The sequence below is a fragment of the Mycteria americana genome, unplaced genomic scaffold, assembly GCF_035582795.1.
Source record: "Mycteria americana isolate JAX WOST 10 ecotype Jacksonville Zoo and Gardens unplaced genomic scaffold, USCA_MyAme_1.0 Scaffold_98, whole genome shotgun sequence".
NCBI classification, from domain to species: domain Eukaryota; kingdom Metazoa; phylum Chordata; class Aves; order Ciconiiformes; family Ciconiidae; genus Mycteria; species Mycteria americana.
In genome coordinates this window covers 29,274-55,351 of record NW_027445681.1, presented here as the reverse complement: position 1 = coordinate 55,351, position 26,078 = coordinate 29,274, and the positions used below count along the sequence as shown (strand labels likewise).

At 65.5% G+C, this 26,078-nt stretch overlaps 4 protein-coding genes across 17 annotated transcripts in view; 3 read left to right on the top strand and 1 right to left on the bottom strand.

The window, feature by feature from the left end:
- NOP10 (NOP10 ribonucleoprotein) overlaps positions 1 to 9,497 on the top strand; it is a 28,510-nt gene extending 19,013 nt beyond the window's left edge. Inside the window, exons 2-3 of the mRNA XM_075490761.1 lie at positions 9,145 to 9,218; positions 9,316 to 9,497. Coding sequence (XP_075346876.1) covers positions 9,165 to 9,218; positions 9,316 to 9,456 — 195 coding nt within the window. The 5' untranslated portion in view covers positions 9,145 to 9,164 and the 3' untranslated portion in view covers positions 9,457 to 9,497. The remainder of the gene's footprint in view (positions 1 to 9,144; positions 9,219 to 9,315) is intronic.
- NOP9 (NOP9 nucleolar protein) lies at positions 13 to 5,863 on the top strand. The gene is made up of 10 exons (XM_075490755.1): positions 13 to 305; positions 1,025 to 1,417; positions 1,787 to 1,942; positions 2,182 to 2,323; positions 2,964 to 3,153; positions 3,561 to 3,701; positions 4,303 to 4,413; positions 4,898 to 5,116; positions 5,387 to 5,492; positions 5,570 to 5,863. Exons 1-10 carry the CDS (start codon positions 23 to 25, stop codon positions 5,725 to 5,727), a joined length of 1,899 nt encoding a protein of 632 aa, XP_075346870.1. The 5' UTR covers positions 13 to 22; the 3' UTR covers positions 5,728 to 5,863.
- On the bottom strand, positions 6,302 to 8,481 carry CIDEB (cell death inducing DFFA like effector b). The gene is made up of 4 exons (XM_075490729.1): positions 8,215 to 8,481; positions 7,274 to 7,423; positions 6,727 to 6,923; positions 6,302 to 6,501 (listed from the first exon to the last, which is right to left on the bottom strand). Exons 1-4 carry the CDS (start codon positions 8,479 to 8,481, stop codon positions 6,378 to 6,380), a joined length of 738 nt encoding a protein of 245 aa, XP_075346844.1. The 3' UTR covers positions 6,302 to 6,377.
- Positions 9,498 to 9,729: 232 nt separating the features above from the next.
- Positions 9,730 to 25,604, top strand: LOC142404236 (solute carrier family 12 member 4-like). Of its 14 annotated transcripts, none has more exons than XR_012773778.1 (25): positions 9,730 to 9,863; positions 12,306 to 12,616; positions 12,693 to 12,788; positions 13,393 to 13,539; positions 14,308 to 14,362; positions 14,451 to 14,581; positions 15,072 to 15,298; positions 15,374 to 15,504; positions 15,684 to 15,803; positions 16,161 to 16,259; positions 16,518 to 16,575; positions 17,304 to 17,478; positions 17,562 to 17,665; positions 17,748 to 17,846; positions 17,936 to 18,055; positions 18,141 to 18,245; positions 18,335 to 18,503; positions 19,533 to 19,728; positions 20,145 to 20,299; positions 20,705 to 20,836; positions 20,937 to 21,026; positions 21,225 to 21,313; positions 21,636 to 21,770; positions 22,674 to 23,549; positions 24,608 to 24,741. XR_012773778.1 is itself a non-coding variant. In XM_075490742.1 (24 exons), the coding sequence occupies exons 2-24, from the start codon at positions 12,377 to 12,379 to the stop codon at positions 22,735 to 22,737; spliced, it is 2,874 nt and encodes a 957-aa protein (XP_075346857.1). In that variant the 5' UTR covers positions 9,730 to 9,863; positions 12,306 to 12,376; the 3' UTR covers positions 22,738 to 24,179. The 14 variants fall into 14 exon arrangements, 11 of the variants coding, with proteins under 11 accessions (XP_075346857.1, XP_075346856.1, XP_075346862.1 ...); XR_012773779.1 differs by having other exon boundaries at positions 22,674 to 23,204; positions 24,608 to 24,731; XM_075490742.1 differs by lacking the exon at positions 24,608 to 24,741 and having other exon boundaries at positions 21,000 to 21,026; positions 22,674 to 24,179.
- Positions 25,605 to 26,078: the final 474 nt, after the last annotated feature.

The window sequence follows — 26,078 nt, the reverse complement described above, 5'->3', positions numbered from 1 at the left end:
CTGGGATATAAGGAGGCAGCACATGAGCACCACCCCTTCGCGCCCCCCCCCAGCCCTACGGCGGCCGGCGGGGGCCAAACCGCGTAGCGTGGACCGCTGTACGGCGGCCGGCGGGGGTCAGTCCCGGTGTTTCCGCTCTCCCGCGCGGAGCATCCTGGGAACGCGGCGCCTCGCCTCCGCCATGGGAGTGCGGCGGGGGGCCCGGAGCCAGGCCGGGCCGGGGCCGCGGCTGGAGCCCGACACCGCCGGCTATTTCCGACGGGCTCTGGAGACGCTGCAGGAGGGACTGAGCCCGGAGGAGCTCGGTGCGAGGCGGACCCGGGGGGGTTTGGGGGCCCGTGAGGGCGTTTGGTGGGATCTTGAGGGGAGCTGGGGGCCTCTGAGGTGTCTGTAGGGTCTGTGAGCAGATCGGGGGGCTCCCTGAGGGATCTTGGGGGTCTGTAAGAGGATCTAGAGAGATTTTGAGGGAGTTTTGGGCTCCTTGAGGAGTTTTGGGGGTCTGTGAACAAGTACTATGGTATCCTGAGAGGTTTTGTGGGTCTGTAAGTGGATCTAGAGAGATTTTGAGATGATTTTGGAGCTCCCTGAGAGATTTTGAGAGTCTGTAACAATGTATTACAGTATCATGAGCAATTTCCTGCATAAGTGTATTCAGAGAGAATTTGAGGGGATTTGGGGGCTCCCTGAGGGGTTTGGGGAGTCCGTAAACATGTATTATGGCATTCTGAAGAGTTTTGTGGGTCTGTAAGCAGATCTAGATGGATTTCGAGGGGGTTTTGGGGCTCCCTGAGGGGTTTTGGGGCTCCCTGAGGGGTTTTGGGGCTCCCTGAGGGGTTTTGGGATCTGTGGGCAGGTTTGGAGGAACACTGAGGGGTTTTGGGGGTGTTTGGGGTTCTTGTGTAGTCCTGGGGGATACGCTTAGAGCCTTGCCATTAAATGACTGTATTTTGGCATGCTGTTGGCTTTCTCAGGGACGGTTTTGGAGCTAATTAAGGAATTCTTCATGGTTTTTTTTGTGTCACAGCTCTTTTTGCCCCCAACGTGCTGGCAGAGGCAGCAGCAGCGGGGCCGGGGGTGGCCCTGGACCCGGGGGGGTCACGGGTGCTGCAGGCGCTGCTGCCCCAGGCCCCCCTGGGGATGCTGGGCCGGGTGCTGGCCCCCTTGGTGGGGGGGGGCCTGGGGGGGCCGGCGGGGCACCCGCTGGGGGCCCGGGTACTGGAGGCTGCCCTGGGGAGGGTGCTGCCCACCCTGGGGGAGGCCGCGGGGCAGACGGAGGAGGCCGCGGGGCAAGTGGAAGAAGCCGTGGGGCAGCTGGCAGCGGCGGTGAAGGACGACCTGGTGGCTTTCGCCCGGCACCCAGCCGGCAGCTTCGTAGTGCGGGCGCTGCTGCGGGTGCTGGGGGGTGCCCCGGGGGCAGGTGAGAGGTTGGGGGGGTGGGGGTCTGGGGCAGGTTTGGGGCGACGGGGGGGCAATTGGGGGGGTCTAGGGGAGGTTTGGAGCGACTGGGGACGGTCTGGGGGGCGACTGGGGGGCTCTGGGGCAGGTTTGAGGGGTGTGTGGGGCAACTGGAGAGGGTCTGGGGCAGGTTTGGGTGATCTGGGGGGTGAGTGGGGGGGGGTGAGGCAGGTTTGGGGCGACTGGGGGGGACAGTGGAGGAGGCTGGGGAGCACCTGGGGGGTTTACAGGTGCGTTCGGGGGTGTCTGTGGAGGGTCACTGTTTGGGGGGGTAACGGGGGGCGCGGGTTTCCCCCACCCTCCTCCCCCATCTCCGCCTTTCTCCCCCCAGGAGTCCCGCAGCTGCCCCCCGGAGGGGCGGAGCCGAAGGGCAAGGGGGTGGAGCTGACTCTCAAGGGGGCGGAGGCAGCAGAGGGGGCGGAGCTTCCCCCTTCCTTCCCGCCCCTCCTGGGGCAATTAGCCGAGGCCTTTGAGGAGCATCTGCCCTGTAAGTGCCCGCGGGGGGGAAACGCCCCTTGTCTGCCCCACAACTGCGCCCCGCCCCCCTCTTTTTGCCCCCAAATCCCCCAGGACCCCTCCTCATCCCCCTGCCCCCCCCCCCAGGCCCCCCCAGGACCCCTCCTCATCCCCCTGGTCCCCCCAGGCCCCCTCCTCACACCCCTGCCCCCCCCCCCCCCCCCCCCCCGGGCCCCCCCAGGCCCCCTCCTCACCCCCGGCTCCCCCCAGCCCTGCTCTCCCCGGCCGGCGCCAGTCTCTGCCTGCAGGTGGCGCTGGAGGTGCTGCATCGTAGCCAATCGCCTGCCTGCTCCCGCCTCTGCGACGCGCTCATTGGCCAGCTGGCCCCACCCAGCCCCGCCCCTGCAGAGAGGTGAGTTCCCATTAGGCCCTGGGGGGGTGGTGGTGTGTGCTGATTGGCCAGCTGGGTCTGAGGGTGTTTTTCCATTGGCTGAGAGGCATTTGGGGTTGTTTTCTGATTGGCTGAGGGTGTGCTTTGCTGATTGGCTTAGCAGTCATCATTCTTTTCCAATTGGTCGGTGTTCCTTGGGGCTATTTCTTGATTGGCTGGTGATTTCCACTACCACTTTCTGATTGGCTAGTTGATCTTGAGGCTGTTTTCCATTGATTGGGGGGTTGCTTGGGCTGTTTCCCCACTGGCTGGGAGGTGTCCAGTGGTGTTTGGTGGTTGGCTGGGGGTGTTTTCGTTTGTTTCCTATTGGTACCCATTTCCTAATGGCAGCTGCTGGTTGGCTAGCCAGCCCCCAGGCTCCCCCCCCATTGGCTGGCAGCTTCTGGAGGCTTGCTCCTGATTGGCCAGTGGTCCCAAACCCCTGTTACTGATTGGCCGGCCATGCACCAGCCCCTTCTCATTGGTTAGTGCTCTACTGATGGTGGCTACTGATTGGCCAGACTGTCCCAGGGCCGCTTCCTGTTGCATGTGTGGGGAACCTGGGCCTGGCTCTTGACTGGCGGGGGGGCCCGGGTGCCCTTTTCTGACTGGCTGCCCCCAGTGCCCTGGTGTGGGGGCTGCAGGACCCCGAGCGCAGTCGGCTGCTGGAGGCGGCCATGGGGGTGGCGGGGCCCCCCCGCCTGCGGGAGCTCTTCCAGCAGCAGCTGAAGGGCCGCCTACGGGGCGTGGCTGCCCACCGGGTGGCCAATCACGGGCTGCAGCGCCTGCTGGACCATGCCCCTGCTGATGTGGTAGGCGGGGCTTGGAGGGGCAGGGATGTGGGGAGGGAGGGGGCCTGGGAGGGGTGGAGGTGGAGAAGAGAGGGGCGTGGCTTGAAAGGGCAGGGCCTGTGGGGTGAAGATGGAGCTGATTGGGTGGGAGGTTTGGGGTGGAGCTTAACAGGGAGGGGAGTATTTGTGGGTGGGGCTATTGGGCACTACTCCTAGGGGGCGGGGCTTCTGATGCAGAGTCTATTGGATGGGCCTGAAGGGGGAAGGGGGGGCTTATGGGGAAGATCCTGTTGGGTGGGGTGCTTGAGAGGGCGGGGTTTATGCAGAGGAGTCTGGGGAAGGTGGGGCTTGTGGATGGGGCGTGGCCTTGCAGCTGGGTGGGTGGGACCAATGGGTGGGTGGGGCTGATGCTGGCTCTGCCCCCCCAGGTGGGGGAGGTGCTGTCGGAGCTGGGCCCCGCCCTGGCCGAGCCCTTGGCCCGGGGCCACCCCGGGGTGCTCACAGCCCTGCTGGGTGCCTGCCGACGCCACCCCGCTCTCCAGCCCGAGGCGCTGCGCTGCCTCTTCCAGGTAGGCCACGCCCCCTCCGTGCTGGTCCCCACCCCTTTTTCTCCTAAGCCCCGCCCTCGGGGAAGGAGCCCACCCTCATTGGTGCTCATCTGCATGGAAAATCTGTGACGGTACCTGGTGCCTTTAAATAACCCCTTTGCTTCGGACCACCTCGTAAAGCTCCCACAAGGTCTCTGTGGGGCCCCAATGGGGTTCCTACTGTGGAGGGACAGGCCCTGCTCCCTCAGGCAGGCCACACCCCTCAGAGCCAGCCACGCCCCCCGAAAAGGTCCACCTGCCTTTGCAATGCAGGCTGCTTATTGGCTGGGGCAAGGGGCGGGCCCCCTCGGAACACATTGCCCTTTTAAGGGGGGGTGGCTGTTTCAAGAAGTGTTTGTACTTTTACATAGGCCACGCCTCTTTTAGGGAGCCCCGCCCCCTTCTCCATCTCCCCTTGGTCCTAGTGCCCTCGGGGGGGGGGGGAAGGGACTCGACACACATGGGACACGATGTGCTGTGGCACCTTTGCCCCACTTAACCTAGGCCCCGCCCCTTCCATCCAGGCCCTGTCCTCTGAGGCCCCTCCCTAAGCCCCACCCTCCTCCCCTCTCTCCTCCAATAGGCTTTTGGCTGCTGGGAGCCGCGGGAGCGATGCCGGGCCTGCGTGGGGCTCCTGGCTGGGCTCCGCCCCTTCAGGGGCGGGGACAAGGATGCAGAGGGGGCGGAGCCAGAGGTGAGGGGCGTGGTAAGGGTGGGAGTGGGCGGGGCTGCATCACCCCCTCTTCTTCCCTGTCTGCCTCTGCATTTGTCCCCTGATCCCCTTAGTTGCCCCCAATCTCCTCTAACTTGCCCCCCAGCACCCTTATCGACTCTTCTGACTGCCAGGTCACCCTCCTGAGCCCGCTGCTCAGCCCCCTCACAGGATTATTTGCTCACTCTTCTCAATTTGCCCCCCAAGCCCCCTATTTACCCCCTGCTCCCCCCTTGTTATCTCTCAAGACCCCCTGCAGAGCTTTTTGAGGTCTTTCTGTCCTTTCAATTGCCTCCAACTGTTTTAATTGCCCCCGTTTATCGCCCAAATTCCCTTTATAGCCGCACAAAAGACCTTTCTTGTTTCCATAACTGCCCCAAGACCCCCCAGGGGGGCTTCTGGGGGCCCCCTGACACCCCCGCTTGCCCCCACCCGTTTATTTCTCCCTTCTTTCTCTCCCCCGCAGCTCTCCCTGGGCCCCGTCACCCTCCACGGCTCCCTCCTCATCCAGCACCTGCTGCACTTTGGGGACCCAGGGCCGGTCCTGGGGGGGCTCGAGGCGCTGCCCCCCGCTGCACTGGCTGCCCTGGCCCGCAGCCCCCCCGGCAGCCGGGTCTGGGACGCCCTTCTCGCCTCCCCCACCGTCCCCACCCGCGCCCGCCGCCGCGTCCTCCGCAAGCTCAAGGTAAGTCCCCAGCACCAGTTTGGGGGTGAAAACCACTTTCGGGGCCCCCCCGGCAGCATTTTGGAGCCAGATCCCTGTTTTCGGGGTGTTTGGGGGTGGTTTCAAGCTCGCTCTCAATGACATACGGTGGTTTCGTGGCTCCCCCGCGTGCTGCGTGCAGTTTCAAGCCCGTTCCTTAACAAAACCGGGGGGCGTTAGTGGCCCACCCTGATGCTTTTAAGGCTCCTTCCTTTGCTGACGTCACTTCCTGCGTTGCCCTCGCCCCCACAGGGTCACTTTCTCTCGCTGGCGTGTCACCGCAACGGCAGCCGCGTCCTCGACGCCGTCTGGGCTTCGGCCTCCGCCCCCGCCCGCGCCGCCATTGCTGACGAGCTGGGTGAGTGCCACGGGACGGGACGCGACGGAGGCGACCCCGATGTCCGGCCCCTGCCCTAACGCCCCCTTCCCCCGCAGCGTCCCAGCACGAGGCCCTGCAGCGCGACCCCCACGGCCGGGGGGTGGCCCGGACCCTTGCCCTCGACCTCTTTCTCCGCCGTCGCCGCCTGTGGGAGCGGCTACAAGCGGCCCCTGACCGCCGCCGGGGCCTCCTGCGACCCCTCCTGGAGGACTGACACCCGCCCCCGTGGGCGTAGAGCGGTGCCCTGGGCGACAGAGGGGCACCCTCTTGGAGGACCGTGGGACACGGAGAGGCGAGGCGCAGAGAGCGAGCGTCTCCTGGGTTTCGGCAGCTCCTGAGCTTGTGGAAGACCATAGAGATGCCAAGCGCCACTCTGGTTCTTCTGTTCCCCCATCTTGTCTGCTCTGGACCAGCAAACCAACGAGTCGCTGGAGGACTGCTGGCTAGAAAGGCTCTTGTGCCTATACCAGAGTGACCAAAGAATGTGACACCAGAGAGGAGGGCTCTGGGGCCTTTCCCGATGTGAGCACCATAGAGTTCTCTAAGGGGCAGGGCTACAGTGACGCTGTGGCATCTCTTGCCCAGTTCTTGTCTGCTCCTGCTCTCCCAATATGTGTTTTTCTATAAAAATTGACCTTTTTCTATGTTTTCCTATATTTTCTGTGAGAATAACGTACCGGCCGATATCTTGGTCTCTGTTTTTTCCTACACTGCTCTTTATCCCCCCACCGACGGCCATTTGGTTGCAGCAACGGATTGTTCAATCCTTGTCCAGAGCTTTTTCCAGCTCTTTACTGGGGGGTGTAGGAGAGAGAGACGGAGTTATAGGCAAAGTAGGCGGGGTTATGCGGCGGGACGTGGGGCTTAGCGGTCGTAGGTGACCCTCTGGGGCGGCGCGCCATCGAGGAGGCGGCGGAGGGCGGCGGAGAGGCTCAGGAGGCTCTGCCCCACAGCGCGTGTCATGGCTGCCAGCAGCCGCAGCAGCTCCCTGGGGGGGGGAAGCAGAAAGGGGGGGGCTCAGAGCTGCCCCGTGGGGCTCCCCCAACTTCTACCCCCATGGGGTGTCTGTGGGGCAGACACCTGACCCCACGGGGCAGGTAACGATCCAAGGAGGCAAAATCTTCTCCTGTCCTATGGGCGAGAAGGGGCCGGGGGGCCAAGCCCCCCACCACGGGGGCTCCCCGTGGGTCAACCCCCCCCCCCGCCCACATACCTCAGGAGCCGCTCGGGGCCGAGCCCCCCCACGTCGCAGCGCAGGCCCCTGACGGCTGCCGTCACCCGCAGCTGCCCCACCAGGTCGTGGGGACTTGCCTTGGCCAGGGCCACTGTCACCCGGGCCACCTCGTCCCCGGGGCGGGACCCCCGTGCCCGGGGGATCTCAGGCTCCCAGTGCTCCCCGGACAGCCCGGCCTGGGGGGTGGAAGAGGCATTGGGGGCCAATTAGGTGGCTGTGGGGGGTCTTTGTATGGGTTATTGGGGAGTTTTGGGGGGCAGTGGGGGCTTGGGGGGGGGCAGGGGAATTATTGCGGGGCAATGGGGAGTCTTGGGGAGATGTGGGGCTCCGAAGGGAGCCGCAGGGGGTCCTGGGGCAATTGGGTGGCCATGAGAAAGGAGCAGAGGGGGTTTTGGGGCATCCCAGTGGGCAGTTGGGGGTCTGGGGGTGTATTTGGGGATCCTGAGTGAGCTACAGGAGCTACGGAGGGATGAGGGAGAATATTAGGGGGCCACCGGGGGTATTTGGGGTGCCTGTGGGGTCTCACCTTGGGGGGTTCCCAGTGCTGCCCCGGTGCCAGGGCCATGAGGGGGGTGTGAGGTGCCAGCGCCCTAAAAAACCCCTCCGTCTCCACCGCTGTCCCGTCCTCTGCCAGCACCAGCGTCACGAGCTGCCCCAGGCTCAGCGCGTCCCCGGCCTGCCCCAGGGGGGCAATTAGGGGGTCCCGGGGGGGTATACCAGCCCCCCTGGGGGAGTTTAGGGGACCCAGGGGGTGCAATGGGGGGGATCCGGGGGCAATTTGAGGCTGTTGGAGCGATTGGGATGTCTGGGGGATAACTGGGAGGGGCTGCAGGAACCATTAAGGGGATCCCAAGGGGTAATTAGGGGTGAAGGGTGGCAATTGGGGGGGGATTTGGGGGGCAATTAGAGGTTCTGGGGAACATGGGGGGGGGGTGGCAGGAGGAATTAAGAAATGCTCAGAGACCATTAGAAAACATGGGGGGTAATTAGGGGGTCCCAGGAGCAAGTGTGGGGTATCATGGGGGCAATTACATACCCACGGGGGCAATGAGAAAGACTGGGGGGCTCCCAAGGGGCAGTTTGGGGATCCCAGGGGCAGTTTGGCTTCGGAGTGGGAATTAAAGATCCTGAGGGTAATTAAGGGGCTGGCCCAGGGACAGTTAGGAAAACTCTAGAAACAATTAGAAAGCACAGGGGGTAATTACGGGGTCCAAGGAGTGAGTGAGGCGTCCCAGGGGTGATTACGGACTCTGGGGGGTAATTTGGGGGGCCCAGGGGCAACTGGGGGGCTCCCAAGGGGCAATTAGAGGTCCTGGGGGGTCCGGGGGCAATTAAGGGATATTCTAGGACCAATTAAGAAGCTTTGAGGTAATTTATGGGGGTCCTGGCAGCATTTAGGGGGGTACTGGGGGCAACTCGGGGGTCCCAGTTGCATCCTGGGGGAACTTGGGGGTCGCTGCCCCTCACCTGCTCCCGCAGCTCCTCCAGGCTGGCGGCCACGAGCCCCCGGGGCCGTCCCCGCCGCTGGTCGCACACCCAGAAGGGCCGGGGCTGCGGGGCTGGGGGGGGCCAGGCCCGCCGGGCCACTGCCCTGGGGATGGCCGTGCCCTTGACGTGGTTGCCCCCAGCGTCCCGGCCCTGTGTCCCCCAACCTTCAACCTGGCTGCCGCTGTGTCCCCTGCCTGTACCAGGGCGGCCCCTGTGGCCCCCCATAGCTGACATGGTGGCCACCATGGACCCTCACAGCCAACATGGTGGCCACGGTGCTCCCCCACAGCTGACATCGTAGCCCCTCATAGCTGACATGGCAGCCCCTGTGGCCCCCCATAGCCAACATGGTGGCCCATGTGGCCCCCCCACAGCTGACATGGCAGCCCCTGTGGCCCCCCACAGCCAACATCGTGGCTCCCTTGGACCCTCACAGCCAACATGGTGGCCACCGTGCTCCCCCACAGCTGACATGGTGGCCTTCTATAGCTGACAGGGCGGGCCCTGCGGCCCCCCACAGCCGATATGGTGCCCCCCCCCCCCCCCGCCCCAGCCAACAAGGCCGCCTCACCGCAGCACCTCCATCCCGGGATGGTGACCCAGGTGTCCGGGGACAAAGTCCAAAGTTCACAGGGCGGGACCTCTCGCCGGGAGGACCCCTGGTGCCCGGGAACCCAATAAAAGCCATTAAACGACATCGGCAGCTTCGTTAATTGGGCCCCGGCCGCCCGGGTCCCGTGTGTCCCCCCCCGACGCCCGGTTCCCCTTCCACCCTCCCCAGGACTACATTTCCCATCGTCCTCAGCGCCCGGCGAGGCCACGCCCTCTCACAGAGTCCCTCCCCTCAGCCCCAGCCCGCCCCTTCCCGTGGTGCCCCGCGCGGCCCCGCCCCTTCCCGTGGTGCTCTGCGCGGCGGCGGCGGCGGCGCCATGTTCCTGCAGTGCTACAGCGACGAGCGCGGCGAGCGCGTCTACACCCTCAAGGTACCGGGGAAGGGCGGGCGGCGGCCGGGGAGGCTCCGGGAGGGCTCCGGGGATCCCGGCCCGGCCCGGCCTCACCCACCCCTTTCCCTCCCCGCAGAAGGTATCCCCGGCGGGGCAGCCCACCCGCTCGGCCCACCCGGCTCGTTTCTCCCCTGACGACAAGTTCTCCCGGCACCGCCTGGCTCTGAAGCGGCGGTTCGGCGTCCTGCCCACCCAGCGCGCACGGCCGCTCCTCTGAGCGAGGAGCCCCGGCGGCGGAATAAACCGATGGACCCAAACGGCTCCGCGTGGTGTGTGTGTGGGGGGGGGGGCGGACGGACGGACGGACACGGACCCCGCTTGGCCACGCCCCTTCGGCACGCCACGCCCTCCCTGCCCCTCCCGCGGGTGAGCGCCGCCCCCGCCTTCCAAGCCACGCCCCCCCGCGTCCTGCTCAGCGCTCTCTCCCCGCCCCTCTCTTAGGCCCCGCCCACGCCGCCTCAGCGCCGCCCAGCCTACTCCCCGCCCACCCCAGCGGTGGCCACGCCCCTGCGGCACCCCGCCCCTGCGGCAGCGAGGGGGCGTGGCGGCGGCGGGACGTCACCCGGCGGCGGCGGCGGCGGTGGGCGCGCGCCCGCCCCTCCCTCCTGCCCTCCCACCCTTCAGGTACGGCGGCGTAACGGTCCTAACGATCGTTCCCGCCTTTTCCGCGCGCGGCCCCGGGGCGGCGGGTTTTGAGCCCTAAAATGAGGGGGAAAGTGTGGGGGAGACCCCTTGGGGGGACGGGGACCCGGGGAGCCCAGGAACGGCGGGGTTTGGATTCAAAACGGGGGCTGGGCGGTGCCCCCGGAGCGGGGGGATTGGTGTCTCTGGAGAGCGGTGTGGATCTGCAGTGCCCCCAAAAGGGGGAGTTTGGCTCCAAAAGTGGGTGGTCTAAGAGGGGGTCAAGCTCCTTGGGAGGGGCTGGGGGGAGCCCTGAAATCAGGGGATTTGGCCGCAGAACGGTGGTTCTTCCCCCCCACCTCCCCCCCTGGCTGACAGTGGGGTTTGGTGGTGCCAGCCCCCGCCGTGGGGTGGTATCCTCACAATGTGGATCGGGGAGAGTGACTCCCAAAACGTCCAGATTTCAGCCCAAAGCAGCAGCCTGGGACACCCCTGGCTGGGCGGGCTGCCCCAAAGTAATCTGCTGCTGCCAAAGCGGCCATTTTTCCCCCTCAGGGCGGCAGTTTTTCCCCTCAGAGCGGCCGTTTTCCTCCTGAAGCCGCCATGTTTCCCCCCAAGTGGCCGTTTTTCCCCTCAGAACAGCCGTTTTTCCCTCAGAGTGGCCATTTTCCCCCCAAAGCAGCCATGTTTCCCCCTGAAGCCACCATGTTTTCCCCCAAAGCAGCCATTTTTCCTTCAGAATGTCAGTTTTACCTCTCAGAGTGGCCGTTTTTCCCCCAAAGTGCCCATTTTTTCTCTCAGTGTGGCTGTTTTTCCCCTCAAAGCAGCCGTCTTTCCCCTCAGCGTGGCCGTTTTTCCCTTAGAATGGCAGTATTTCCCCTCAGAGTGGCTGTTTTTTGTCTCGAGAGTGGCCATTTTTCTCCCAAAGACGCAGTTTTCCCCCATTTTTTCCCCAAAGTGGCTGTTTTTTTCTCAGAGCGGCCATTTTTCCATCAGGATGGCAGTTTTTCCCATCACAGCAGCTGTTTTTCCCCCAAAGTGGCCATTTTCCATCTCCAAGGGGCCGTTTTACCCCTCAGAGTGGTTGTTTTTCCCTTCAGAGCTGCCATTTTTCTCCCAAAGGCGCCGTTTTCCCTCCAGAGCAGCCATTTTTACCCCGAAAGCAGCTGTTTTTTTCCCCAAAGCGGCTGTTTTTTTCTCAGAGCGGCCGTTTTTCCCCCTAAGCGGTTGTTTTCCCCTCAGAGCGGCTGTTTTTTTCCCAAAGCAGCCATGTTTCCTCTCAGTGCGGCCATTTTTCCCCTCAGAGCAGCCGTTTTCCTCCCAAAGCAGCCATGTGTCCACCCAAAGTGGCCATTTTCCCCTCAGAGTGGCTGTTTTTCCCCTCAGATTGGCTGGTTTTTCCCCAAAGCGGCAGTTTTTCCCTCAGAATGGCAGTATTTCCCCCCAAAGTGGCCAAATCTGCACCGAATTGGTAGTTTCTGCAGCGAACTCTTGGTTTCTGCTACAAAGTGGCTGTTTTTCTCCAAAAATGATGATTTTTTTTCTCCAGGATTGCTTTTTTTCCTGGTGAGGTGGGTATTTTTCCTGTGATGCGGTTCTCTCCCCCAAAATGGCTTTCCCCCCCCTTAAAAATTCCTTTTTTTCCCTCTCAAAGTGATCAATTCTGTACTAAAACGTCGTGTTTTGCTGCAGAGCGTTGATTTCTGCCGTGGAGCAGCCGTTCCTCCCTCCAAGTGCCATGTTTTCCCCCCAAATGACTTTTGTTTTGCCATAAATCGTTGTTTTCTTCTCCAAGCGCCTCTTTCTCTCACAAAGTGCCTTTTTGCTCCCCAGAGCGGCAGCCCTTGCGCTGCCGTGGCCTGCGGCAGTGGCCTCTGTTGCCAATCGGCCGTTCCTCCCTCAAAATGGAGGTTTGTTCCCAAAAATGGTGGGTTTTCGCCAAAACGGTCTTTTTTTTCTCTCCGAAAATTGGGTTCTTCCTTCTGAAATGTGTTTTTTTTCGTAAAGATATCTATTGTATCTATTTTCTCTCCTGCCAAAGTGGCCGATTCTGTGCCAGGAGGGTGGCTCTGCACCACAGCATTTGTTTACCCCAAGAATGGCTGTTCCCCCCCACATGGCTATCTTCCCCCCAAAAAGTCTGTTTCTCCCCAAAAATGCGTATTTTGCCCCTAAAACCTCTGTTTCCCCCAAAACGTGTATTTTGCCCCCAGAACGGCTCCTTTCCTCTGAGAAATGGCTGATTCCCACCCAAAAAGCCCCCTCTTTTCTGCAATAATGGCCGTTTTCTTCCCAAAACACCCGCTTCCCCCCAAGTCCCCTTTCCGCCCCCCCCGTTTTCCCCCAAACTGTCTGAATTTCCCCCAAAACGCCCTCCCTCCCCCCTGCCATCAGGCCGTCCGGGCGCCGACTCCATCTTCTTCCCGCTGTCCCCGCCCCCTGCAGGTCCCGGTGACCTCATCGCGTCGTTGCTGACCTCATCGCAGTGCTGACCTCGTTGCCCGTGGGACGTCGCCATGTCGGGGGCGGGGCGGGGGGCGAGGCCTTGGCGGGGAGGGGCGGAGCCTTCGGAGAGCAGCCCCGAGCCCCCCTCCCCCTCCAGCTCCCGGCCCCCGCCCTCTGACACCAGCCCCAGCCCCAGCGACGAGACCACGCCCCCTCCACACGGCCCCGCCCACGGGAGGGGAGGGGCCGCTGCACGCCCCGCCCCTCCGGAGGCCGGCCTGGCCTGCGACAGGAACCTGGCGCTCTTCGAGGTGAGGCCTCGGCCTCCTCGTTAGGGGCCCCCTCGTTAGTGCCTCCTCGTTAGCGCCTGTCCCCTCTCCCCCGCAGGAGGAGCTGGCCACCCGCCCCCGCGTCCCCGCCCTCCTGCGCCGCATCGCCCCATACAGCGCCCTCAGCCCCGACAGCGACGACGGACACGCCCCGGTGAGGGACCCCGGCGTTGGGGAGAGGGGACCCGGGTGTCTGGGATGGGGAATGAGGAAGGGGTCAGGGGACCCAGGTGTCCGGGAGGGGGCCCAGGTGTCCGTGTGAGGGGAGCTGGGTGTCCTGGAGGGGACCCAGGCATCCGGGATGGGGGATGAGGAAGGGGTCAGGGGAGGGGACCCAGGTGTCCGGGAGGGGACCCAGGCGTCTGGGGGGGATGTGGGTATCCGGGAGGGGACCCAGGTGTCCGGGAGAGGGGACCCGGGTGTCTGGGATGGGGGATGAGGAGGGGGTCAGGGGACCCAGGTGTCCGGGAGGGGGCCCGGGTGTCCGTGTGAGGGGACCCGGGTGTCCTGGAGGGGACTCAGGCATCCGGGATGGGGGATGAGGAGGGGGTCAGGGGACCCAGGTATCTGGGAAAGAGGACCCAGGTGCCTGGGGGGGGACCCGGGTGTCTGGGTGGGGGGACCCAGGTACCTGGGAAAGGGGACCTGGGTGCCCGGGAGGGGGGACCCAGGCGTCCGGGGGGGGACCCAGGCGCCCAGGGGTGCAGAGCCCCGCCCGGGCCCCTCCCGCGGTGACGGGGACGCCGTGTCGGGCGCAGCGGCGGCTGCTGGGGACGCTGCGGGGGGTGGCGGCGCCCTCCCTGCAGACGCTGCTGGGGCTGGTGCTGGTGCTGCGCCTGCCCTGGGTGGTCGGCACCGGAGGGGTCCTGCAGGCCACCGCCATCGGCCTCCTGCTCGGCGCCTGCGTGAGTCGGGCGGGGGCGCCCCCGGGGCGCTGCCCTTGGCTTCGTCCTGGGGGGCTGCGGGAGGGGGGTCGGGGGTCGCAGCTGGGCCACCGCTGGGGTCGGGGTCGTGTCCCAGGGTCACGCCTGGGTCAGGGGTCGCATTGGGGGTTGCATGTAGGGTCGGGGGTCACATCTGGGGTCACGGGTGATGTCGCAGGGTCACGCCTGGGGTCAGGGGTCACATCTGAGATTGCATGTAAGGTCAGGGGTCACGCCTGGGGTCACGGGTGATGTCGCAGGGTCACGCCTGGGGTCAGGGGTCACATCTGAGATTGCATGTAAGGTCAGGGGTCACATCTGGGGTCACGGGTGATGTCGCAGGGTCACGCCTGGGGTCAGGGGTCACATCTGAGATTGCATGTAAGGTCAGGGGTCACATCTGGGGTCACGGGTGATGTCGCAGGGTCACGCCTGGGGTCAGGGGTCATATCCGAGATTGCATGTAACGTCAGGGGTCATGTCTGGGGTCACAGGTGATGTCACAGAGTCACAGCTGTGGTCAGGGGTCGTGTCTGGGGTTCTGTGTAGGGTCAGGGGTCACGAGTGATGTTCCAGGGTCACGGCTGGGGTCAGGGGTCGCATCTGAGATTTCATGTAGGGTCAGGGGTCACAGCCAGGGGTTCCATGTCGGGCCTGGGGTCAAGCCAGGGTCATCCTTGTTGCTAGAGGGGAGGGGTCACGGGGTCAGGGACCACAGGGGGTCAGAGGTCGCGTCTCCGCCCCCCTCAGGCCGTGCTGACCGCCGTGTCCCTGAGCGCCATCGCCACCAACGGCCTCGACCCCGGTGAGCGGGGTGGGGGGGCGGGGCTGGAGTATGGGGGTGGGTGGTGCCCTGCCCCACCCCCTGCTGACATCACGGGTGGGTGTGGCAGGGGGCTGTCCCCTGGGGCTGCTGTCGGGGGCGCTGGGCCCCGAGGCGGGGGGGGCCGTGGGGCTCTGCGCCTTCCTCAGCGCCGCCTTCGCCGCCGCTGCCGCCGCCCTGGGGGCCGCCGAGATCCTGCTGGTGGGTTGGGGCCCTTTAAGGGGCGGGGCCGGGGGGCGGGGCCGGGGCTGGGCCTTGGCGGGGGTGAGAGCCTGGGGGGATGGGGAAGGGTGCAGGGGGTGGGGCTGCAGGGTGGGAGTGGCTTCAGGGGAGGAGGAGGGGCTGCAGGGGAGGGGTGTGGCTAAGTGGGTGGGGCCTCACGGGGAGGGGTGTGGCTAAGTGCGCAGGGCCTCACAGGGAGGGGTGTTGCTAAGTTGGGGGGTGTGGCTAAGTGGGCGGGGCCTCACAGGGAGAAGGGGTGCTGGGGGTGGTGGGTGGGGCTGGAGGGGAGGGGAGGGGCATTGTGGGACCCTGGAGGAGTGGGCAGGGCCTCCTGGGGAAGGGGTGGGGCCTGGCAAGAGGGGGCAGGGCTTCCTCAGCTGGGGCACCTGGGGAGGGTGGGTATTGGGGGCGTGGCCATCTTGGAGGGGTGGGGCCTCTTGCCAGGGGCGTGGTCTCATCCTCTCCACAGGTGTACGTGGCCCCCCAGGCCGCTGTCCTGCCCGGGCGGGGCCGCGGGGCGCGGCTGAACAACGGGCGGGGCTACGGGGCGGGGCTGCTGGGGCTGCTGGGGCTGGGGGCCGCCGCCCCCCCCGCCGCCCGCGCCGCCCCCCTGGGCCCCGCCGGGCTGCTGCTGGCCCTGCTGGGGCTGCAGGCCGGGGCCCTGCGCGCCGCCCTGCCGGGGGGATCCCCGTACGCGTGAGTCACCCCCCGCCTCCCCGCGGCGTGCCGACGGCCTGCCGGCCCGGCGCTGACGGCCTTCTCCCCTCACAGGCTCTGCCTGCCCGCCCAGCCTGGCGGCCGCCTCCAGCCCTGCCCCACGGCCCGGCCCCATGGCGCGGGGGACAACAGCACCCAGGGGGTGCGGCCGGCCTTCCCGGGGCCCAGTGCGCGCCTGCTGGCCCGTGAGTCAGCAGGCGGTGCGGGGGGCAGCCGTGGGGCACCCGGCGGGGGTGGTGGCAAGGGCTCGGGGCGACGCGGGACGGCTGTGGGGCGCGGGGTGACGCGGGCGGGGGGATGCCTCAAGGAGGTGGGAGGCTGGGGGGTGTGGAGGGGAGGGACCCAGGCATGCCCCACCCCACAGAGAACCTGTGGCCACGCCCCCCCGAGCCAGGGCTGGGGGAGGGGCCGGGCGGGGCCGAGGACGACGACGACGATTCCTCTTTTGGGGTCCTGCTGGGGCTGAGCCTGCCCACTGCCTCGGGTGAGTGCGGGGACTCTGGCCTCGGGGGGGGGCAGCTGGGGCTCTGGGGGGCCCCAGATGTTTGGGAGGTGACCCAGGGGTCTGGGAGGGGACCCAGGTGTTTGGGAGGGACCCAGGGTCCAAGGAGGGGACCCCAACTTCTGGGAGGGGACCAAGCTATCCAGGAGGGGACACGGGCAAGGGGGAGGACCCAGGTGTTCAGGAGGGACCCAGGGGGACCCAGGCACCCGGGGGCGGGGGGGTGCCCCCCAAGCATGGGGTGGACCCAGGGGTGCTGTGGGTGGGACCCTGGGGAGAGAGAAAGGGGGGGGACGACACCCAGGTGTCTCGGGAGTGGACCCAGGGGTCTCGGCGCAGGGGTGCTGTGGGGCTGCAGCCGCTCCGGGGAGCTCCGCGACATCGCCCGCTCCGTGCCGGCTGGGAGCCTGGGGGCCGCTGTGGCCACCGCCCTGGGCTGCATCCGCCCCACGACTTACGGGTGGACCCCGAAATCCGGGGGGGGGGGGGGGGGGGGGGGGAGAATGGCGGGGGCAGCCTGAAACTAGCGTCCCTTTTAAGGAAGGAGAGCTGTTTTGGGGCAGTCCGGGGGGTTTGGGAGGGCAGCGACCCCCATGTGTGGGGTGTGCCCTGGTTGGGGGGGTCACCCAGGGGGGACATTACTCCGTTTTGGGGTGGGGGTGCTGGTTTTTGGGGGGAGTTTCCTTGACAGTGCAGACCTGAGCGCGGCCCTGCTGCTGGGGGCCTCCGTCGAGGGACAGCTGCTGCGTGACAAGTGAGTGTCCCCAGAGGTGTCCTTGATGTCCTGGTGGTGTCCCTGGGGGGTCCTGGTGTCCCCAGAGGTGTGCTTGATGTCCCGATGGTGTCCCTGGGGGGTTCTGGTGTCCCCAGGGATGTCCTTGATGTCCCAATGGTGTCCCTGGGGTGTCCTGGTGTCCCCAGCGGTGTCCTTGGTGTCCTAACGGTGGCCCCGGGGGGTCCTAGTGTCCCCAGAGATGTCCTTGATATCCTGATGGTGTCCCTGGGGGGGTTCTCGTGTCCCCAGGGGGCTTCCTAGTATCCCTAGAGGAGTCCCACAGTGTCCCAATGGGGTCCCCAAGGGTTCCCAGTGTCCCAGTGTTGTCCTTGGGGGGCTCCCCAGTGTCCGTGGGGGCTTCCCCAGTGTGTTCCTACTGGCCCTAGAGAGGTCCGCAAAGTCCCAGTGGTGTCCCCAGGCAGTCCGCAATGTTCCTACGGGGGTCCCCAACATCTCCAGGGATGTCCCCGGTGTCCCTGTGCCGTCCCCTGTGCCCCCGAGAGAGTCCCCAGTATCCAAACGCTGTCCTTAGGAGAGTCCCCAGTGTCCTCAGAGGGTCCCCATGGGGGTCCCTGACATCCCACTGACGTCCCCTGCTGTCCCTAGGGAGCTCCTCAAACTCCTTGCAGGGGCCCCAGTGTCCCGGGGGGGTTCCCGCTGTCCCCTACATCTGTCCCTCGCCCCCGGTGACACCTCTGTCCCCCCAGGTTCGGCGGCTCTCTGCGGGGGACGCCGGTGGCGGGGGCGGCCTCGTGGCCGTCCCCCTGGGTGCCGCTGGCCGGGGCCCTGCTGTCGGCAGCGGGGGCCGGGCTGCAGGCGCTGCTGGGGGGCAGCCGGCTGCTGCGGGGGCTGGCCCGGACCCGCGCCCTGCCCCTGCCCCACGTAAGTGCCCCACGCCCTCCCCACAGCGTCACCGCGCCCCGCACCTCGCCGTGGGGCCTCACTGCGCCCCTCTCTCCCTGCAGGCGCTGGGGCGGGGGCGGCTCTGGCCCCTGGTGGCGACGGCGGCGGTGGCCGAGCTGGGCGTCCTCCTCGGCTCCCTCGACCTGCTGGCGCCCGTCCTCTCCGTGTGCGGTGACACGCCCTGGCGCCGCGACGCCCGGTCCCGCGCGACGAGCTGACGCGGTGACGCCGTCGTCGTCCCCTTACAGGTTTTGGCTGACGTCCTACCTGGGGGTCAACCTGGCCTGCGCCCTGCAGGGGCTGCTGCCCACCCCCGGCTGGAGCCCCCGCTGCCGTCTCTACCACTGGTGAGCCCCGCCGCCCCCGCGGCCCCCCAGGGTGCCGGGGTCCCCCCCCGGGACGCCTGGGCCCCCCCCGACGCCCGGTGTCCCCACAGGGGGGTGTCGCTGGCGGGGGCGGGGCTGTGCCTGGGGCTGATGCTGGTGACCTGCTGGTACTGCGCCCTCCTGGCCCTGGGCATCGGCGCCACCGCCTACAAGTACCTGGAGTACCGCGGGTGAGGGGGGTCGGGGGGTCCCACCCGGACGCCGGGGTCCCCTTGCCGGATGCCGGGGTCCCCTATCGCCTCCCCTCCCCCACAGGGCGCAGAGCGAGTGGGGGGAGGGTCTGCGGGGCCTCTCCCTCAGCGCCGCCCGCTTCGCCCTGCTGCGCCTGGAGGACGGGCAGCCCCCCGCCCCCAGCTGGAGGTGAGCGCCCCACCCGCGGGGGGTCCCGGATGCCGGGGTCCCCGCAGCGGGTCCCGCCGTGGGTCCCGGACGCCCCCCTCTTTTTGCAGGCCGCAGCTGCTGGTGCTGCTGAAGCTGGACGAGGAGCTGCGGGTGAGGCAGCCCCAGCTGCTGGCCCTGGCCGCCCAGCTGCAGGCGGGGAAGGGGCTGACGGTCGTCGGCTCCGTCATCCCCGGGGACCTGCCCCAGGACCAGCCCCGCGCCCGCGCCGCCGAGCGGGTGAGCGCCCCACGGGGGTCGGGGGGCTGGGGGTCCCTGGGGAGGTGGGTCCCTGTGGGTCAGGGTCCCTGTGGGTCGGGATCCCTATAGATCTGGGTCTCTATGGGTCAGGATTCCTATGGTGGTGGGTTCCTGTGGGGGTGGGTCCTATGGGGCTGGGTCCCTATAGATCTGGGTCCCTGTGGGTCTGGGTCCCTGTGGGGGTGGGTCCCTATGGGGCTGGTGTGTCCCCAGGAGAGTTGGTGGGTCCCTACAGGTCAGTCTGCCTATGTGTCAGGGTCCGTATGGGTCAGGGCGCCTATGGGTCACAGGCCCTATAGATCTGGGTCCCTATGGGTCAAGGTCCTATGGCAGTGGGTCGCTATGGGTCAGGGTCCTATGTGGGTGGGTCCCTATGGGGGTGGGTCCCTAGAGATCTGCGTTCCTGTGGGGCTGGTGGATCCTTATGGGGCTGGTGCATCCCCAAGGGGCGAGTGGGTCTCTGCGGGTTGGTTTCCCTATAGCTCTGGCTCCGTATGGATGAGGGTCCCTATGGATCAGGGTCCCTAGGAGTCACAGTCCCTATGGAACTGGGTCTCTATAGATCTGGGTGCTTGTGGGGGTGGGTCCTTATGGGTCAAGGTGCCTATGGAGCTAGGTCCTTACGGGTCAGGGTCCTTAGGGGGGTGGGTCCCCATAGATCCGGGTCTCTATGGGGCTGGTGTGTCCCCAGGGGAGTCGGTGAGTCCGTGCGGGTTGGTCTCCCTATATCTCTGGTTCCCTATGCGTCGGGGTTCCTGTGGGCGAGGGTCCCTATGGAGCTGGGTGCCTATGGGTCGAGGTCCCTGTGGAGCTGGCTCCCTATACATCTGGGTCCCTATGAGTCGGGATCCCTATAGGTCTGGGTTGCAGGGGGGTCCCTGTGGGGCTGGTGCGTCCCCGGGGGGTGGGCGGGTCCCTATGCATTGGTCTCCCTATAGCTTTGGCCCCCTATGGGGGGGTCCCTCTGGGGGTGTCCCCCCCGACCCCTCTCTCCCCCGCTCCCCCCAGGCGCTGCGGGAGGGGCTGGCAGGGGCGGGGGCGCGGGGCTTCGTCCAGGTGCTGGTGGCGCCGGCGCGGGGGCCGGGGCTGGCGGCGCTGGTGCAGGGCTGCGGCCTGGGGGCCCTGCGCCCCAACGCCGTCCTGATGGGCTGGCCCCACGGCTGGCGCCGGCGGCACGACCCCACCGCTGCCCGGAGATTCGTCGGTACGGGGGCGCAGGAGGGGGGGTGTGGGGGGCAGGAGGAGATGGGGGGCAGGGGGGAAAGGGGGGGACGTGGGACGACGTGGGGGGCAGGAGGGGAAGGAGGGTGCGGGGGATCCTGGGGACATGGGGGGCAAGAGGGGACGTGGGATACGGAGGGCAGGAGGGGACGGGGGGACGTGGCGGGCAGGAGGGGTTGTGGGAGGACACGGGGGGAGGCGGGGAACGGGGGAGACGGAAGGACTTGGGGGACATGGGGGCAGGAGGGCACGGGGCCAGACGTGGGGACACAGGAGGACAAGGTGGGATGTGGATGTGGGGACCCGGGGGTCCTGGGGGGCTGGGACTCCCCCCCCAGCAATGGGGCCGCGGGGGTCCGCACCCCCCAACCCCCCCCCCCCCCCCCGCTGTCCCCCCAGAGCTGCTGCGAGTGGCGGGGGCCGGGGGCCGGGCGCTGCTGGTGGCCAAGGGGCCGCTGGGGGCGGGGGCGCCGGGGGGCACCCTGGACGTCTGGTGGGTGGTGGGCGACGGGCGCCTGCTCACCCTCCTGCCCCTGCTGCTGCGACAGCACCCCGTACGTGGGGCTGGGGGGGCCGGGGGAGCCGGGGTGGGTGCTGGGGGGCTGCGGGGGGTGCCGCGCGTCGGGTGGGTGCTCTTGGGAGCGCCGGGTGCTGTGGGGTGCAGGTGGGTGCTGGGGGGGGCTATGGGGGGCAGGGGTGGGTGCCGGGGGGGGGGGGGCGCTCGGGCGCTGTGGGGCAGGTGCCGTGGGGTGCCGTGGGGTGGGTGCAGCGGGGCAGGCGGCGCGGGCGCTGTGGGACCTGTGGGGTGGCGGGCGCTGCGGGGCGGCGGGCGCTCCGGGCGCCGTGGGGTGGCGCGCGCTCCGGGTGGCTGTGGGTGCCGTGGGGCGGCGTGGGTCGGGAGCGCCGTGGGTCGGGCGCCGCGGCTCGCCCCCGCTGAAGCCGTCCGTGGGGCGCCCCAGGCCTGGCGGGGGTGCCGCGTGCGGCTGTTCACGGTGGCGCTGTTGGAGGACAACAGCGTGCGGCTGCGGCGGCTGCTGGAGGCCGTCGCTCGCCGGAGGGGGCTGCCCGCCCAGACCCACGTCGTCGAGCTGGTGAGGCCGCGTGCCGGGGTCCCCTCTCCCGCGCGGGCGCCGGGGTCCCCTCTCCCGCGTGCCGGGGTCCCCCCCGGACACCCGGGTCCCCGTCCCGCAGCACGACAGTGACGTCTCGGCGTACACCTACGAGCGGACGCTGATGATGGAGCAGCGCTCCCAGATGTTGCGGCAGATGCGGCAGGCGCAGGTGACGTCACGCGGCGTCGCGTGGCATCGCGTCGTGGCGTGCCTGGGGAGGGGGTGGGGACCCGGAGCTGCCGCCTGCGCCCCCGGCCCCGCTGGGGAGGCGGGACGCCCGTGCGCGGTGACGCGCGACGATGTGCTGCGGCGGGGGGGATGCCGAGGAGGTGTGACATCAGATGTGACTCTGCTGATGATGTCACAGCGAGGCCCTGCCCCGTCGCAGGCCCCCAGCGCGGGGGAGGAGGAGGAGGAAGAGGAGGAGGGAGGCGCCCCCCGCCGGGGCCCCAGCCCGTGAGTGCCACGGGGGGGACTGGGATGTACTGGGAGGGCACTGGGGGGCGCTGGGCGTCGCTGGGAGGGTGCTCTGGGCCGTCCGGGGGGGGGCTGCGGGTCACGCTGGGAGTCGTGGGCAGGGCACCGGGCTCTACTGGTGGGGGGCCGTGGGCCACGCTGGGAGTCGCGGGGAGGCGCCGGTCCATACTGGGAGGCCCCCGTTACACACTGGGAGGGAGGGGGGGGTTTGGGGCTGCGGGCTGTACGGGGAGGTGGGGGGCGCTGGCGGGCTCCGGCGCGTGCCGGTGCGCGCCGGTGGTGACTGGTGCTCGCCGGGGAGGGGGAACGTGCGGCGCATGCACGCGGCGGAGCGGCTGAACGAGGCGGTGGGGCGGTGCTCGGGGGGGGCCCGGCTGGTGCTGCTGGACCTGCCCCCCCCGCCCCCCCCCCCGGCCCCCCCGGCCCCTCGACAACTGTATCCTACGGGGGAAAAAGGGGGGGAAGGGAGAAAAGGGGGGGGAGCGTGGGGGACAAGGGGGGCGAGATGGGGAAACTGGGGAGAAATGCGGGGAAGATCGGGGAAATGGGGGCAAAATGGGGCAGAAAAAGAAAAAACGTGGAGAAACGGGGAAAACCGTGGGGAAAAAATGGAGGAGAAACGGGGGGTGTGGGGAAAAATGGGGGGAAGAGGCAGGAGAAACGGGGGAAAGCAAAAACGGGGAAAACCAGGGAAACGGGGAGAAACAGCACACGGGGGAACAGGGGGACGCGGTGAAAACGGGGCAAAAAAAACGGGGGAAGACAGGGAAAAATGGGAAAACTGGAAACGGGGAGAGAAGGGGGGGGTGGGCGGCACAAATGGGGGAAGCTGGGGAAAATTGGGAGGAAAATGGTGAAACGGGGCAAAGAGGCGGGGGGAAGAATGGGGAAGCTGGGTAAAGTGGGGCGCAAACCGGGGGAAAAAGGGGTAAAAAACAAGGCAAAATGGGCAAAACGGAGGCCGAAAGGGCAAAGCGCGGTTTGTGGTTCTGCAAAAACGGGACAAACCCACCAAACCGGGTAAACCGGGACAAAAGCGGGACGGAAATGGGGGAAATGGGACAAAACTGGGCAGAATGGGGCAAAAAAAACCCCGTAGAAAATGGGCCAAAAACGGGGGAAAGGGGGCGAAATGGGGAAAAGCGGCGAAACCGGGGAAAAATGGGTCAGCGGGGGGAATGGGGGGCAGTTATGGGGCACTTGGGGGACAGGTGTGGGGATTGGGGGCCAGTTAGGGGGTGGCTGGGAGACGGGGGCAGTTGGGGAGCAGCTGGGGGGAACTGGGGGGCAGTGGGGCACTTGGGGGTCAGCCGTGGGTCAGGGCCTTGACGTGGGTCAGACCTGGAGTTCCTGGAGGTGCTGACGGAGGGGCTGGGGCCGGTGCTGCTGGTGCGGGGGGGTGACAGGGACCCCCCCGGCCCCTGAGCGCACCAGTACGGCCCAGCACCATCCCAGTACGGGCCCAGCGCTCCCAGGACGATGCCAGCCCGAGCCGCAGCTCTTCAAGCACGATTCCAGTATGGGCCCAGTGGCTCCCAGTACGGGCCCCAACGCTCCCAGTGCGATGCCAGTCTGGGTCGCAGCTCTCCGAGTATGATCCCAGTGTGGGACCAAACACTCCCAGTATAGCACCAGTGCTGCCAGTATGATGGCAGCCTGAGCCACAGCTCTTTGATCACGATCCTAGTATGGACTGCCACACTCCCAGTTATGGGCCCAGTGCTTCCAGTATAGCACCAGTGCTCCCAAGTGCGATGCCAGCCTGAGCCACAGCTGAGTCAGATCCCAGTACGGACCACAGCACGGACCCCAGCACTCCCATTATAGCACCAGTGCTCCCAGTATGATGCCAGCCTGAGCTACAGTTAAAGTAAGATCCCAGTATGAGCCCCAGTGTTCCCAGTACAGGCTCAGTGCTCCCAGTACGGGCCCCAATGCTCCCACTAGGATGCCAGTCTGGGTCACAGCTCTCTGAGTATGATCCCAGTGTGGGACCAAACGCTCCCAGTATAGCACTAGTGCTGCCAGTATGATGCCACAGCTCTTTGAGCACGATCTTAGTAGGAGCTGCCACGCTCCCAATATGGGCCCAGTGCTTCCAGTATAGCACCAGTGCTCCCAAGTGCGATGCCAGCCTGAGCCGCAGCTGTCTGAGTCAGATCCCAGTATGGACCGCAGTGCTCCCAGTGTGATGCCAGCCTGAGCTACAGTTAAAGTAAGATCCCAGTGTTCCCAGTAGAAGCCCCGATGCTCCCCGTACAGCCTCAGTGCTCCCTGTACAATGCCAGCCTGGGCTGCAGCTGCCTGAGTACAATCCCAGTATGGGCCCCAAGGCTCCCAGTGCACACCGAGTGCGCTCCCAGCGCAGCTCCAGTGCACAGCGCTCCCAGTACGGGTCCCAGTACGGCCCTGGTGCTCCCAGCGCACACCACCAATAAACGCGTTGCACTCCATCCCGCCCTGGCACCTCCTTGGCCCGAGTCCCAAACGCCCCGGGATTCCCCCCAAAACGCCGCCCCCACCATCCCCTGGCACCAGCCCCGGTGCGTGGCACAGGGTGGGACGGCGCCGGACCCCGAGTTGGGCTGGTCCTCACGGCCGCCCCGTGTGGTGCGTGCGCGGGATGGGTGACCGCAGCAGGTCTGCCGAAGGTCTCCGGGTCTCTGCCTGCCTCCCTGCCTCCGTCCCCCTTTGTATTTTTTTTTACTTTCTTCCTGTACAGAATTTTGCCCCCGTTCTGGCTCCTTCCTCCCTCCCTCTGTCCTGCTGCCCAGGGGCACTGCGCTTGAAGCACGCTCGCTGCCGGGGTGTCTCCTGTCCCTGGGTGAATAAACGTTTCTCTGTCTCTCCGTGTCCCTGGCCGTGTCTGCAGCCCCTGGGCAGGGTGCTGGGGAGGAGCTGTGGGGCTGGGGCTGTGGCCCCTGGTAGCCCAGGGGCGACCCACACGGCGAGGACGGGGCTGGGCCGATGGTTTAGAGAGGAGGTTCCTTCTCCCGCTCCGGACGGAGGTCCTGCGTCGAAGCATCGTGGGAGAGGAGCGGGGGGTGAAATGCCGCCGGCAGGAGAAAGGGCAAGCTGGGGCAACATCCCCTCCCCTTAGAAATTTCCTTTTCTAAAATGGAAATTACCCATTCCCCCAAATGCTGCCAGCAGGAAGGAGCCCGTGGCGAAAATGCTGCTTTTTGGTTTGGTGTTTTTTTTTTTTTATTAGGCAATTATTACTTTACAAGGCAAAAAATTAGAACAGGAAAAGCAACGTGCACGCCTTTGCAGGAAGGTGCAAGCCAGCAGGTCTGTCTAGAGGAGAATAACGTGGGCCAACAGCAACATTTGGACTGGACAAAAAGGCTCTCCTGTTCAGAAGGAGAACGCCCCGGCTGGAGACAGAACCGAAAATACCCGTCCTGTATTACAGCAGAAAAACATTACAGAAGAGGTGTAAGCCGTGTGGTTTATCTGAGCCACTGACATTAGCGGGTTGCAACGAGATCAATATTTCAAATTGCCGAGTGAAAGGATATCTGACATCTTGCCACCGTTAGCGTTAACCTTGAGGGAAGAGAGGATGGATTCGTGCACCAGTTACTAGCTTGGCTATTGCTGAAAATCACACACCCTTAGACTGAAAGTCGTTTTGAAACGAGGAATCTCTCTTGTTTTTAGAACTCTTAGCCCAGCAGGCCTCCGTTAACATTGTAATAACGTTATAACGCAATAATAACGTTAGTAATTCCCTCCTCAGTCTGTCGTCTTTTGAGCGATGTAGAATTCCTAGCATGCTTCTTTTCCTTTTACGTTTATATGCCTTTTCTTTTTGGATTAACGATTTCCCAGACATCTTGGCTATACCGATGAGCCCGTATTGCTTCAGTGACTTGTGAACCACATGAGAATACAACCCAGCGCGGTCAGAGTGGTTTGCCGAGTCAGCTAAAGGAAAGAAAAAGAAGAAGAAAAAAAATCTAAAATGTCAAGGAGGACGCATCGTGAGAAAGTCATCCAAAGAGGGGGAGATAACATCGAGGCAAAGCTGAGGACTAGTCTAGGTAGAGTTAGAAGTCTCTCTCATTCCAGTTACGTGCGTATCATTAACATGCAGCAAACTTGAATCTGAATGTTCCGATTTCTGCTAATTCCTCTTTCTGGTCACAGCGATGGCAAGAGATATTACTGCTGAGACTGCGCACAATCAGTCCCTTGTCGCTGGAGAAACTGAATTAGCAGCTCTGCGATTAGCTGCGGTGTATGGATCAAAAAATCCCCCAGACAAACCTTGGAGGTCTCCAGGCTGCATCCCGTTATTGAAAGGACTTAGGAGCCAGGACGACACCGAAAGTCAAGGAGATGCACAGTTGTTGACCAAAAAAAAAAAAAGGCACAAAGGCAACACGTATCCCTAGGAAACTTTGCTTTTGAGGTCTGCGAGGAAAAACGTTTTGTGTCAGCACTTGGCACTCTCCGTTGCACCTTTGGTGTTTCGGTAGGCGCTGCAAACACGTGACTTTCTGCCGTCACCGGTGAGGGGCTCCTGGTAGTGCCGCTTCAAAGGCACTTGAGGATTGTCCGATAACTTGAGAATTTATGGCACCTTGATCGTAGCTAGAGAAGCCAGTATTTTGTAGAACAAAATTCCCCTGCTCACAATATTTTCGTGTGGTTGGTTTTTCATGGAGCAGGCAATGGAAAATCGTCTTTTTCTACCGGCAGCTGCAGGTTTTGCGTTTCTCTCTTATTCCAGATAAAA

Coding starts and splice junctions, on each gene's coding strand:
- CIDEB (XM_075490729.1), bottom strand. CDS start 8,481: ATGGTGGCCACCATGTCAGCTATGGGGGGCCACAGGGGCCGCCCTGGT. Junction 7,424..8,214: donor TGGAGGAGCTGCGGGAGCAG/GTGAGGGGCAGC, acceptor CCCCTGGGGCAG/GCCGGGGACGCGCTGAGCCT. Junction 6,924..7,273: donor AGCACTGGGAACCCCCCAAG/GTGAGACCCCAC, acceptor TCCACCCCCCAG/GCCGGGCTGTCCGGGGAGCA.
- LOC142404236 (XM_075490741.1), top strand. CDS start 12,377: ATGTCGGGGGCGGGGCGGGGGGCGAGGCCTTGGCGGGGAGGGGCGGAG. Junction 13,540..14,307: donor GCCTCCTGCTCGGCGCCTGC/GTGAGTCGGGCG, acceptor CGCCCCCCTCAG/GCCGTGCTGACCGCCGTGTC. Junction 20,300..20,704: donor TGCTGCTGCGACAGCACCCC/GTACGTGGGGCT, acceptor GGGGCGCCCCAG/GCCTGGCGGGGGTGCCGCGT.
- NOP9 (XM_075490755.1), top strand. CDS start 23: ATGAGCACCACCCCTTCGCGCCCCCCCCCAGCCCTACGGCGGCCGGCG. Junction 1,943..2,181: donor CTTTGAGGAGCATCTGCCCT/GTAAGTGCCCGC, acceptor GGCTCCCCCCAG/CCCTGCTCTCCCCGGCCGGC. Junction 2,324..2,963: donor AGCCCCGCCCCTGCAGAGAG/GTGAGTTCCCAT, acceptor GGCTGCCCCCAG/TGCCCTGGTGTGGGGGCTGC.